General features: G+C 41.5%; 1 protein-coding gene across 1 annotated transcript; it reads left to right on the top strand.

Moving 5' to 3' along the window:
* pygma (phosphorylase, glycogen, muscle A) lies at positions 1-12,219 on the top strand. Its single transcript, XM_030438485.1, has 20 exons — positions 1-391; positions 2,112-2,213; positions 2,314-2,392; positions 2,531-2,634; positions 3,678-3,809; positions 3,911-4,022; positions 4,108-4,190; positions 5,909-6,052; positions 6,274-6,366; positions 6,622-6,768; positions 8,487-8,650; positions 8,824-8,938; positions 9,021-9,122; positions 9,588-9,735; positions 9,847-9,905; positions 10,104-10,245; positions 10,423-10,630; positions 11,105-11,239; positions 11,481-11,547; positions 11,705-12,219. The coding sequence occupies exons 1-20, from the start codon at positions 149-151 to the stop codon at positions 11,852-11,854; spliced, it is 2,529 nt and encodes an 842-aa protein (XP_030294345.1). The 5' UTR covers positions 1-148; the 3' UTR covers positions 11,855-12,219.
* Positions 12,220-12,664: the final 445 nt, after the last annotated feature.

Here is a 12,664-nt window from a genome sequence, read left to right as displayed (position 1 = left end):
GTCGTGCCTTTAAAACTGCTGAACCCGAGGCAGTGGGGTGGGTGCCTCTCTTGCTCTGTCTCCGGGCCTGGTTGTGTGAGCGCCTGCTGTCGTACTGTTTACATTCTTCCAGAGTCAAGAGCCCTGAGCCGCTGCAACTCGTGCCACCATGTCTAAGCCCTTGTCCGACCACGACAGGAAGAAACAGATCTCAGTGCGAGGCCTCGCCGGCGTCGAGAATGTGGCAGAACTGAAGCAGAATTTCAACAGACATCTCCACTTTACGCTGGTCAAGGACAGAAATGTGGCGACCAGAAGGGATTACTACTTTGCTCTCGCCCACACCGTGCGGGAACACTTGATCGGCAGGTGGATCAGAACCCAGCAGTATTACTATGAGAAGGATCCCAAAGTAAGTGAAACGTGATAGCAAAGCCACAAGAATATAGAAACTGACTGATGGATAGACATCTTATAAGCTGCTATTATTTTAATGGCAATAACAGCATAAACAGTATCACATCTTGTACTTGTGAAAATGTTGATACTAAGGAGGAATGATGGCAACTAGAATTGATCTAAGACCCGGTTTACACCTTCAGATATTTATGGAAATGTCTGAAGGTGTCTGAAGGTTGTGCTATTACCTGAAACTTATATTGCATCTGTTGCTTCTGCGGAGTAAAGGATTAAGGGTTAAGAACCAGGGCTTCACATTCTCCAACTGTACTTTAAGCAGCCTGATGTCAGACGTGTAATGTCAAGTCATGACATTTAAACTTCACCGGGGCTTCTCCTTAGCACTCTGCTGGTATGCTGCAGTTCTTATAGTGCATTGAAACATTAAACCTCAGCCATGACCTTCTGTCCCCCATCCGGGGTCGCTATAAAGCACATAGCCTTTACTTGTGTCATATGAGCGCATGCCTTCCAAGGTGTCTGAAGTCGGATGTCGTAGTCACATAATCAGAACAGCAAATGCTCTCACAGAGCCTCAGAAAACAATAGCGAGCTAGTGCTGCTAGAACAAAGCGGCAGAATTGCAGAGCACACCGCTTTATTCCTTCAAAATGTCACACGAACCTCGAGTAATACTCATCTCCAGTTGCATTTACTTCACTGGGGGAAAAAAAAATGTTCCTTGCCAGATCAATAATAACTCCACTGAATAAAGGGAGCGTTTTTCTTTTTCCTCAACAGCGGAGGAGAATTTGCCTGCACACCGCGGCTCACTACGCAAGGTTGTTGTTCTGTGATTTAACTTCCAGAGCTCTTAATCTCCGCAGGGAGACATTTAGTAACTCACATCGAGCCAGTTCTCAGACACTGTTTAACACATGTTGATGGGCTGCAACCTCTGCGACTGTATCACTTTGTTCCAGCGCGCGAGACTGAAAGGTCATAGGTGAAGCCCTTAAAGGTCTAAACAGAGACCCAGCAGAAGAAGGACATCCGAGACAGTCCGGAGAGTCTCGTGGTGCATGTTAGACCACGTCCAGCGGGGTCACTACAAGTTACAAGATTCATTTTTCACATCGCTAACACGAGTTATTGGGTGAAAAAAAGAGCGAATTAGCACAGTTTTGATGATTGAAGTCTGAACATGCAGTCATATATAATTCAGGAGACCCTGCTCCGCCAGTCGCATTCATTATTATTCCACGCGCGTTTCTGACCCTCGTCTCCGATCACTCCACACATGAACCCCACAATGAAAGGGTATCAGGCTCAGGCTGACCTTTACAGCGACCTCTACAGGAGCTATTTTTTGCCCGGGCCTAAATGTTGGTGTTATGTAATACCCAGAGCAATCCGTCCCCCCCACCTCCAGTCCTCCTCTCTCTCTTCTCTCCTCCTCTCTGTGTCAGAGGAGGAAAAAAAAACAAAAAACAACTAAATGGCAAAGGCTAAACACAGGCTCAGGTGGCACATTTCTACGCTCTCCCGAGCATGAAGCTAAATCATAAAAACTTGAAGATTTCTTTTCCAGTCTTGGGATGGATGTTATTGTGACCTTTGGCTTTTGGTTTTAGTGCCAATAGACCTTTCTGTAACCTAAATCATATGTTAAAATATCCCCGAAAATGTTCAGTTTGATAATGATTAGCTCCCCCCTTCTCCCCAAACTGTAGCGTGTGTACTACATCTCCCTTGAGTTCTACATGGGCCGCGCTCTCCAGAACACCATGGTGAACCTGGCACTGGAGAACGCCTGTGATGAAGCCATGTACCAGGTCAGAACAAAGACACTCTCAACTTTTTTTTATCAGAATAAAAGAGGCAGCTTCTGAAAATTGGCTGTTTAATTACTCCACGGTGTGCTGTCCTCTGTAGTTGGGTCTGGACATGGAGGAATTGGAGGACATGGAGGAAGACGCTGGTCTGGGAAACGGTGGTCTGGGCCGCCTTGCCGGTGAGCATCTTTTTATTTTCATTCTTCGTGTGTGATACATTCAAAAGAGTTTCTATCTCTGTCGACAGATTTAAATAATGCATTATTTACACAAGAGCTGGTTGCATTTTTTTTTCATGCTCTGCCTTTATCTTTCAGCCTGCTTCCTGGACTCCATGGCTTCACTGGGTCTGGCTGCCTACGGTTATGGCATTCGCTATGAATTTGGTATCTTCAATCAGAAAATCGTCAATGGCTGGCAGGTCAGGTTCTATCTTTCTTTCTTCTCATGTTTCGCTACAAATCACCTGCTGGATCACTTTTCCTTTATCAGAAACTTATCTTCCTTGTCATTTTCTGTGTCTGGCTCCGAGAAAGAAGCTGCTCACCTGAATGTTTTTTTTCCCTCTTCAACAGGGTTTTTCTTTGTTTGAAATGTAGGCAGCTTCTGAATACAAAATGCATTGCAGGATTTTCTAATTAGGAGCATATCTAATTAAGATAAAATTAACATAATCTAATCCATTTACTTTTAGATTACTCTTGGATTAATTCAATATCAAACACTGAATTATTGAATCTAAAAAAGGGACCCTGCCACAAAAAAAGCAAAGTATTCTCTTGCTCAGAACATTCGCAATGCGGAGAAAATGCATTTTACATGTTCAGAATTTACAGTTGTGTGAAATTACCAGTGATGGAAGGTAACTAAGTACATTTACTTAAGTAGTGAACTGAAATTACATTAGACTAATTTATTTTATCAGCAATCAGACTGAAAACCACAGATTTTGATGATCTGGAAAATGCTGAATATTGGATATGATAATCGGTCAACCTATAATATATCTACTCTATATATAATCTCTATATATAATCTACCTGTTTGGGTGACTTCCACTTTTACCAATGTAATACATTTACACTATATCTTTACTTATACACAGTACTTGCACAAACTACAGGTGTGCTGTTTGTATTCTAAACAGTAGGCTGCTGATTCTTTTGTGTAGGTTTTTGTAACTGCTGTTTTTTTAATCAAAGGGAAGGAGAAGCAATTAATCAAAATGTTATCTTTCATTTTTCAATGTAAATAGAAAGGAGAAAAAAAAAAACTCCATCTCCATAAATCATCATTAAAAGACCTAACAGACCACTGGCTATAATAAAGTGAGAGTTTTATCAGTTTGAAATTGCCATATTTTAAAAATGTAATCAAAAAGCAATCAAGCACTCCCCGACAATGCAATTGTAATACACGTGTTTTCAATGCCTCTCTGTAATATCACTGTCTGTCATTGCTCAGGTTGAGGAGGCCGATGATTGGCTGCGTTTTGGTAACCCCTGGGAGAAGGCCCGTCCCGAGTACATGCGTCCAGTGCAATTCTATGGCAGGACCGAGCATCACCCTGATGGCGTCAAATGGGTTGACACTCAGGTGAAAATATGATCCAAAATAACTAAGTGTGTGTGATAATAGAAAGTTGTTTTCTGAGATGAAATATTCATGTATTTCTACTTCCTGTCATGTACTGGCAGGTGGTGCTCGCTCTGCCATACGACACCCCTATCCCCGGCTACAGGAACAATGTTGTCAACACCATGAGGCTGTGGTCTGCGAAGGCACCCTGCGATTTCAACCTCAAAGACTGTACGCGTCTGAAAAGAGATCACGTTTTCAGTCGTGCTTTCAATTGAGAAATCTCAAGAATAAGTATTTTTTCTCTCCTCTACAGTCAATGTCGGCGGCTACATTCAGGCTGTTTTGGACAGAAACTTGGCTGAGAACATCTCCCGTGTGCTCTATCCCAACGACAACGTAAGAAAATATGATTATATTACCTTTAATCCACCAGACGTGCTCTCACAGGGTGGCCATGCATATGTAAACCTGGATTAGAGGAAGCAGCTGAATGTTGAATGTTTTAAGAGCTGTGGACTGTATGGCTCCTGTATGGCTGGAGGGTTTATCTTAACACAGCTAAGGGATGGATTTCCATAATTTGGACCCCAACTGGAGTCCTTTGTCTTCAGCTACAGAGCTAAGAGTTCTTTTAGCTTACGCCGAAGCTATCCTTTATAGCTGACATAAGAAGTGACCACCATGTGCGGTCGGCTCCCTGAAGGCTCAAGGAGGAGGATTTGTGAGATAACCATCTTACTGTAGCTTGAGCTATAACTCATGTCAGGTGTGATAATTTATGTCTGTGCAAGTGAGAGCAGGTGCTGGTGGACACCATGTTTGTATTCAGTTCAGTCACACTGCTGTTTGATCATGTTGTGATTTGATTTGTGAAATGAGAATTCCCACTTTCTCTAATTTTACTACTTTTAACGGTTTGATATATTTGATCATATCAGTGAAGACGTCTCATTGGGATTTCTAGAATGGATTGCTTAGAAATAACTCATTGATTCATTCAGGGTAGAAATAATTTGCCTTGCAGTTTCATTGTAATAACTCTCTATTTGACTAGCATGCTTTAACTGCAAATTGAAGATGATATTTTCTCAGGTGCCCTTTGAAAAAGTGCATTAAAGGATAAGTTCACCCAAAAAGGAAAATTCAGTCACTATCTGAACCAAAGTAGATGTGGACTTACTTTCAAAACTTTCTAAGCAAAGACAAAAAAGAGAAAAAGAAACATGAAATGGCTCCATATAGCTGGTCGGGTATTACCGAAGTCTGCGAGATCCCAAACTGATTTTAAAAGATGTTATTTGCTCCCTTTTTAAGGCCAAAAGCTAAGTAAAAAGCGTTGGTGAGCACCACGTCTGAAGTCGGTGCACAAGCTTGGCTGTGTGTCAACAGTGTAGAAGTCTTTACAAATCAGTTTGAGTTCTTGGGGCTTCCAGAGACTTGGATTACATCTGACGAGCTGCGCAAAGCCATCTTTTAAGTTTTAAAACAAAGTCCCCATCTACTTCAGTTGTTTAGGCCAATGCTCTGACACTGTTTTGCTATGAAGCTCCAGAAATGTCTTGTGGACTACAGCACTTGATCTGACTTAACAGCATGGGGGGGTGAGCAGATGATGACTGAAGCTTAATCTTTGGGTGAACTTATCCTTTAATATCAACAACTGATGACAAAAAAAACAACAAAAAAAAAACATTTGCTACAAAGACATCAGTGGCTTTAAGATGTGAAATTAAACAAATCGTTTTTCAGAGGACGAAGTAAATGTTAGAATTATTGAATTTTCAAGGATCAACACTGAATACTGATTTCAGCTCAAATAATTGTTCAATGGAACTTCACATTTACAAGATGTATGCGCATATATAATACCCACCATTAGCATACGACTGTATATCATAGATTGGTGTTTGATGTTGCGCTAAAATGAGCTAACAGCACTTTCTTTTTTACATTAGGCCTGGGTAATTATTTTCTTGAAATGAAAAGAATTCAGTTGTCCATGAGCTAATACCAGTCGGTAATATGCAAAAGGCTATGTTTAAAGAATTTTTAAAAAAAGCTATTCATGTTCGCCTGCAGAACAGAATCAGACAAATATGTGTCTTCATCCTCAGTTCTTTGAAGGGAAGGAGCTCCGTCTGAAGCAGGAATACTTTGTGGTATCTGCCACCCTGCAAGACATCATCCGTCGTTTCAAGGTCTCTAAGTTTGGCTCCAGGGAGATCGCTCGCACAGACTTCAGCAAACTGCCTGACAAGGTGAAGCAAAAACTCAACAAAATAGTTTCTGTCAAAAATGAAAAGGTTTCCCCCCTGATGTTCTCTCTGTGCTGTCGTTAAATTGCCTCTGTCAGTGTGTGGAGCAGGTTGTAGGAAGGATTTATTGTATCTTGTGAGAATAGTTGACATGAGCAGCAGCTACAAAGCAATTCATGCTGTATTCTTATTCTGTACTGACTTTCGATAATGTTGATATTCAGGTTGCCATCCAGCTGAACGACACTCACCCGGCCATGGCTATTCCTGAGCTGATGAGGGTTCTGGTTGATGAAGAGAAGCTCGGATGGGATAAGGTGAGCCTCGACGTTTTTAAAGTTTTATTTGAGCATTTAAAACGACGACACTCTCGCTTTTCTTCATGTTGTTTCATTTGCAGAGGTTTTGAATGGGACATAAACATTTTTATTATAGTTAATAAGCTCTTTACCTCCACCACAGAGACACATTTAGTGGAATCATTTTCCGTTAATTTTGCAATGTTGTGTTGGTTTCATGAAGTCTTACTCAGTAACACACATACATGCATATTTCCTCCTGCTGGCATTCAGGCCTGGGACATCTGCATACGCACCTGTGCCTACACCAATCACACCGTCCTCCCTGAAGCTCTGGAGCGCTGGCCAGTCGACCTGTTCGCTCATCTGCTGCCTCGCCACCTTGAAATTGTCTATGAGATCAACCGTCGCCACCTGGAGGTCAGTACTGCACATTACAGCGTGCTGTTATATCAAAATGTACTGCATACAGTGTTTACTGTCAAGTAAACACTGTAGTGTACCAATGTTGTGATAAATTCTAGTCATCAGAATATCAGTCAGTAATTTAAATAAGTTGAATGAATTTTAGTAAGTGCTGTACATTAGTACCCTGTAGTACCCTCCACTCCAGAGGGGGACATTATACTTTTTTTACTACATGTATTTGACAGGTATATATACTTTCTATTCTGATTAATAACAAATAACCAACATATCAATTATTATTTATATTATGGATAAAGAAACTTTGTTCTTTGGGGGAAAACACAAGGTAGCCCTGCTAGATGTACAGCAGAAGATAAGCCCCACCTTTACCAGCTGCAACATTAAGGTGATGATCGAATGATCAATGCATCAATCCATCACAAAATGTTCCTCTGAATTGGGCTCTGCTGCGTAATGAGTCACTTGTATTAATGCTAATACTTTTGCTCGTTTATCTTACACATTTCTGTACAGTTGTACTGCTTCATTTAACTTAATGCAACGTTATGTAGAAATTTGCATTTTGCATTCTGAGTGCAACACCACTTTGGTTAATACAAATCCCAGCTCTGTAACAGTTTGTTAGACATAATGTAGGTGCTAACTACAAACTAGACTAGTGGAAAACTTGTATGCTGAAGTTAACATGTAGGTAACGCTGTGATCCTTCCCTCTCACTGAAGTTACACAGTGCAGAAACAAATGACAAGACACATTACAAGACACTCTACCATCAACATGATTTTGAAATGTTATATTACGGTAAAAAAGTTACATAATGCTGCTTTAATTACATATCTGAGTTCTTCTTCAACCTTTGAATTTGAATGACTATCTCATTAAAACATGTGAGGCTAGAAAAGCAGAGCAAAAGAAAGACAATAATTACTACATCTGATGTTTTATCTGATTTTGATTGCGTATTCTTAGATTGCCGCGGTGGAAAGAGATTACAGAGAAACCTGCAGGGACCGACTTTAAAGACTACAAGCACGGGCACCTAAATGGTGTGATGTAAAAGTTGAGGAACAAAATGGCATTTATTGACTCTTAATTGCAACATCTGTCAGAGCTAAATTACAAGGCTCTGGAAGGTGAAATATTCCTGACATGAAGTGACGGGCAGGTTTTGTGAGCTGCAGCTTAACCAGACCTGCACTGTAATGCACAGAACTTCAGTGATCTACTTAAAATTGTCTTATTATCGCTCATTTAAAGGTGCAGTGTGTAAGAATTGGCCAGCTGTTGAGGCCATACTCAAATCAAACAGGGGCCATCATGTCACAAGAGTAAAGGCTAACTGCTGCTAACTGTTGCTGCGTAGCTAGCTCGGTTAGCTGTGCATGGAGTGGTCTAGATTGGGAGCACCAAAGGAGTGCTGGTGTTTACACCACTACTGGACGGGCTAAGGCTAGCTGGTTAGCATGCTAACTTCAGTAGATATCTCTGCAACAAAATAAGGTAATTATATAAAAACTTAAATTTTCCTTACATTCTATTGATCAATTTTGTTAGTTTTGATGTTTTTCACCTACATTCTTACATGTTGCACCTTACAATTTTAGAATAGCTGCATTGACCTACTTTAAAATGCATAAAGATTAAAATCTATGATTCACCAGGGAAAATCTATTAATTTTTTTTGTCTTATGTGCATTTTAACATTGCAGAGAGTTGCTGCGAAGTTTCCTGGTGATCATGACCGCATGCGCCGTATGTCCCTCATTGAGGAGGGCGGACAGAAGAGGATCAACATGGCCCATTTGTGCATAGTCGGGTCCCATGCTGTCAACGGCGTGGCCCAGATCCACTCCGACATCCTCAAAGCAACCATGTATGTCCCTAAAATAGACACTACTCTGCCTGTAAAAGGGGTAAAATACAGGACATGCATGTGTTGTTACGTATTAGTACTGTATCTGTGTCATAAATCCCTCAGCCTCTGTGATTTCCTCGTCTGCACCCGTTGTGTGTTCTGCTATATGCAATGCTTCCCTTCGCCTGCAGTTTCAAGGACTTCTACGAAATGGAGCCCAACAAGTTCCAGAACAAGACCAACGGCATCACTCCTCGCCGCTGGCTGGTCATGTGCAACCCCGGGCTGGCTGAAGTCATCGCCGAGGTTAGCTCTGTTTAAATGCTTACATTTCATATGAACTGAAAAATTCCCTTTTATTGACTTTTTCTCAATTTTTTGTCAACAGAGAATTGGTGAGGACTACATCCGTGACCTCGACCAGCTGCAGAAACTCCGCAAATTTGTGAACGACGACGCTTTCATTCGCGATATTGCCAAAGTGAAGCAGGTGATGAATTTGTCTGTGTTTTCTCTGCTTGATGGAACCAACACTCACGCTAAAAGATAAAAAGATACTTGTGAATAAGTAGTTGCACTTTATTACAGCTGGTTATGTAAATACAGCTGCTACACCTGCTCAACAGCACAAACCCCTGGAGAGAGTTGCACATATTCCACACCAAGCAATCTGTGCCTTTTCACGAGATCATACACTGATTGTTCCTGTGGTGTGTTGCACATATAATCAGGCTATTTTCAAGCCTGCTGTAATCAATGTCACAGCTTCCAGTAACAGCTTCTGCAACTGCAGTCACCAGTCAAGGAGTTTGTTTTCTTTGACACTTGTGCAGATGTTGTGTTTTTCTCTCTTGTGCCTGACTGGGCCGTTATAAAATTCTTTAGCTTAATGACGAGCACCGTGTCTTGAAATAGTTGTCCTTCACGTGACGAAGTTGACGTTTTGATAACGCAGGAGAACAAGTTGAAGTTTGCCGTGCACTTGGAGGAGCACTACAAGGTGAAGATCAACCCCAACTCCATGTTTGACATCCAAGTCAAGAGAATCCACGAGTACAAGAGACAGCTGCTCAACTGTCTGCACATCATCACCTACTACAACCGTGAGTCGGCACGCCTAAAATCTCCTGCCACGCACACTTTCTTCAGATGTTGTGGTTTTTAAAGACTTTACCGAACACCTCAGTCCTGTAATCTGTTAATATCTCCGCCAGGCATCAAGAAGGAGCCCAACAAGCAGTGGACTCCAAGAACCGTGATGATTGGAGGAAAGGTTTGTAGTTTAAAGGATTTTGTTTTGATGATTTGATTTTGAGTCACTACTAGGATATGTTTACATGCTTTTTTGTTTACATTTTTAACTTTAAAGACCTTTTACATGCACAATAGACCACTGAAGGAAAGGACAAAAATGAAGAAGTGTAATAGGCCTCCCTTAATACAAATTCCTCAAACATGGTCTTTCACTCAGGCTGCTCCTGGATACCACACCGCCAAGATGATTATCCGTCTGATCACCGCCATTGGCGAGGTGGTCAACAACGATCCCGTGGTCGGAGACCGTCTCAAAGTCATCTTCTTGGAGAACTACAGAGTCACACTGGCAGAGAGAGGTAATTACCAAATCATTGCCCTCTATTCCCATTTTGCTCTCTCATTTTTCTATCTGTTCTAATCCTCATCACCCAGCTGATTTGCTCATTTGCAGATGTCCCTAGCCAGGATTTGTTGATAAAAACGCAAACACAAAATGCTTATTAGAGTCATCAACACTCTGTGTCATCTTTCAGCCATCCCCGCAGCAGACCTGTCACAGCAGATCTCCACAGCTGGGACTGAGGCCTCCGGCACTGGCAACATGAAGTTTATGCTGAACGGCGCTCTCACCATCGGTACCATGGATGGAGCCAATGTTGAGATGGCTGAGGAGGCCGGCGAGGACAACCTCTTCATCTTTGGCATGAGGGTGGAAGATGTTGATGCAATGGACGTGAGAGGGTAAAGATCTGTCCAAATGTATTTACATTTTCAGCGTCTGCGTAATTTAAGTCCCAATGTTTAATAAAATAAATAGATCGTTACATAATCCTACATGGCGGCATCAAAAGGAGCTGGAACGAGGTTCTTCCTTGCGTTTGTATTTGTGCAACGGCAGTATATTATGTCATAGTGTGTTTCCTGTTATCACATCCACTTGGTGAAATCCCGCAATGATAGTCCAACTGTCAAGACTTTTTCAGTGAGCTCCATGTGCTCTAACAATCCTGCAGCTTTCGTTAGACTCAAGTGTTTTGTCCACCAAGGCTGATGTTTTCTACACTTAAAGGTGTGGCCCTGTGGAACCTGCTGGTGCCTCTGTGTAGGCACTGATCACCACCCCTTCATTAACAGGATGGTTACTACAGCAACAAGCCTGTACTTCTGTTTCTCTGAATGCACGCTTTGTTTGTTTTTTTTTCCGGTCCTGCTCAGATACCACGCTCAAGAGTACTACAACCGCCTGCCCGAGCTGAAACAGGCTATTGACCAGATTGCTGGAGGCTTCTTTAGCCCAAAGCAGCATGACCTGTTTAAAGAAATTGTCAACATGCTGATGCATCATGACAGGTAAAGACACATCTAACATTCGCAGCCCGAGGTGTACGTGTGCACACACACACACACACACACACACACACACACACATGCAAATAAGGACATGTATGAACTTGCTAGTGCAAAATAAAGAAAAGGAAAAAACCTAAACAACTCACAGTCTTTTGCATGAACACCAACATTCAGTACTCATAATAATACAAACCTTCACATATACATTGTAATGTATACTATTGAATTCTTTCCTGCACAGATTTAAGGTCTTTGCTGACTATGAAGACTATATCAAATGCCAGGAGAAAGTCAATGCTCTTTACAAGGTATGTTCATCATGAAGGAATTTTTCAATAATGCATTAATAAAGTGACTTTAAGTCAGTGGTCACTGTGAGTATGACCACTAATGAATGGAGACTTAGAGCTAAAGCTAAATCTTAAGAATCACTGATCATACCAATCACTTTCATTCCTACATCAGAACCCTAAGGAATGGACCAAGAAGGTGATCTACAACATTGCCGGATGTGGCAAGTTCTCCAGCGATCGCACCATTGCCCAGTATGCTCGTGAGATCTGGGGCATGGAGCCCACACTTGAGAAGCTTCCCGCCCCTGATGACAAGCCCTAAACTGTCCACGTGGCCATCAATCTTTCCCCACTCGTAACAAAGCACGAACGCCTTATCATGGTAGATACTGTGCGTCTGCCCAAAGCCCCCTGAAAAACCCACGTCCAAAGGGATTAGCATTAAATGCTCCCTGCATGATGACAAGGAGTCTCACACAAACTCCTGGACTGGATAAGTTTCTTTTTTGTGCATACCTGCACATTCATGGTGTAATAAAACTGGTAAAATAAAACATAATGTGGATTAAAGCGCTTTGTGGTGGGGTTTCAGAACTTATCCATCATATTTTTTTTTATTCAACAGTATAAACTCTTGTATTTCCACTCAGAGCCATTCTGAATAAAATTTGTCTGAAAAACCAAAACAGCCTCAGTGACTTTTTCCAGCCGCTCTCTTTCTTTTTTTATTTCTGGGAAAACCAGGAATTTCATTCAATAATTCATTAAAGCATTATAATGTGGAGAATCAATACTTGTATTTTCACAAATTACATCAAATCCAAAGTTCACTTAATGACACTGTTATCCAAACATTGCCAATGTTTGCAAGCGCATGTAGGTCACAGAGTGTTATTCACCTTCAGCTGGGAACACGAGTACTAGTGTGAGGACAGTGAACTTCACTGACTGTGACTCTTCAGAGCATCATTTAAATCAGCTGTACATTTAAGATTTATCACAAAAACACTGCAGAAAACCTTCAGCATGCATAAGATACTTACAGTTTAACAGTTTCACACTGGTATTTGTGTCTCACAGGGAACAACACGTGATCGGCAATGAACAAACACATTTTGTGGAAGAAAAAATA

Source organism: Sparus aurata, chromosome 13 (genome assembly GCF_900880675.1).
Source record: "Sparus aurata chromosome 13, fSpaAur1.1, whole genome shotgun sequence".
Taxonomy (NCBI): domain Eukaryota; kingdom Metazoa; phylum Chordata; class Actinopteri; order Spariformes; family Sparidae; genus Sparus; species Sparus aurata.
Note: the sequence above shows the minus strand (reverse complement) of the source record. Positions and strands in the feature narration are given on the sequence as shown.

Bases quoted from the DNA above. Each gene is read 5' to 3' on its own strand.
- pygma (XM_030438485.1), top strand. From the start codon at position 149: ATGTCTAAGCCCTTGTCCGACCACGACAGGAAGAAACAGATCTCAGTG. The intron at 4,023-4,107 runs GTACGCGTCTGA...TCTCCTCTACAG, and splicing joins CGATTTCAACCTCAAAGACT to TCAATGTCGGCGGCTACATT. The intron at 8,939-9,020 runs GTTAGCTCTGTT...TTTTGTCAACAG, and splicing joins TGGCTGAAGTCATCGCCGAG to AGAATTGGTGAGGACTACAT.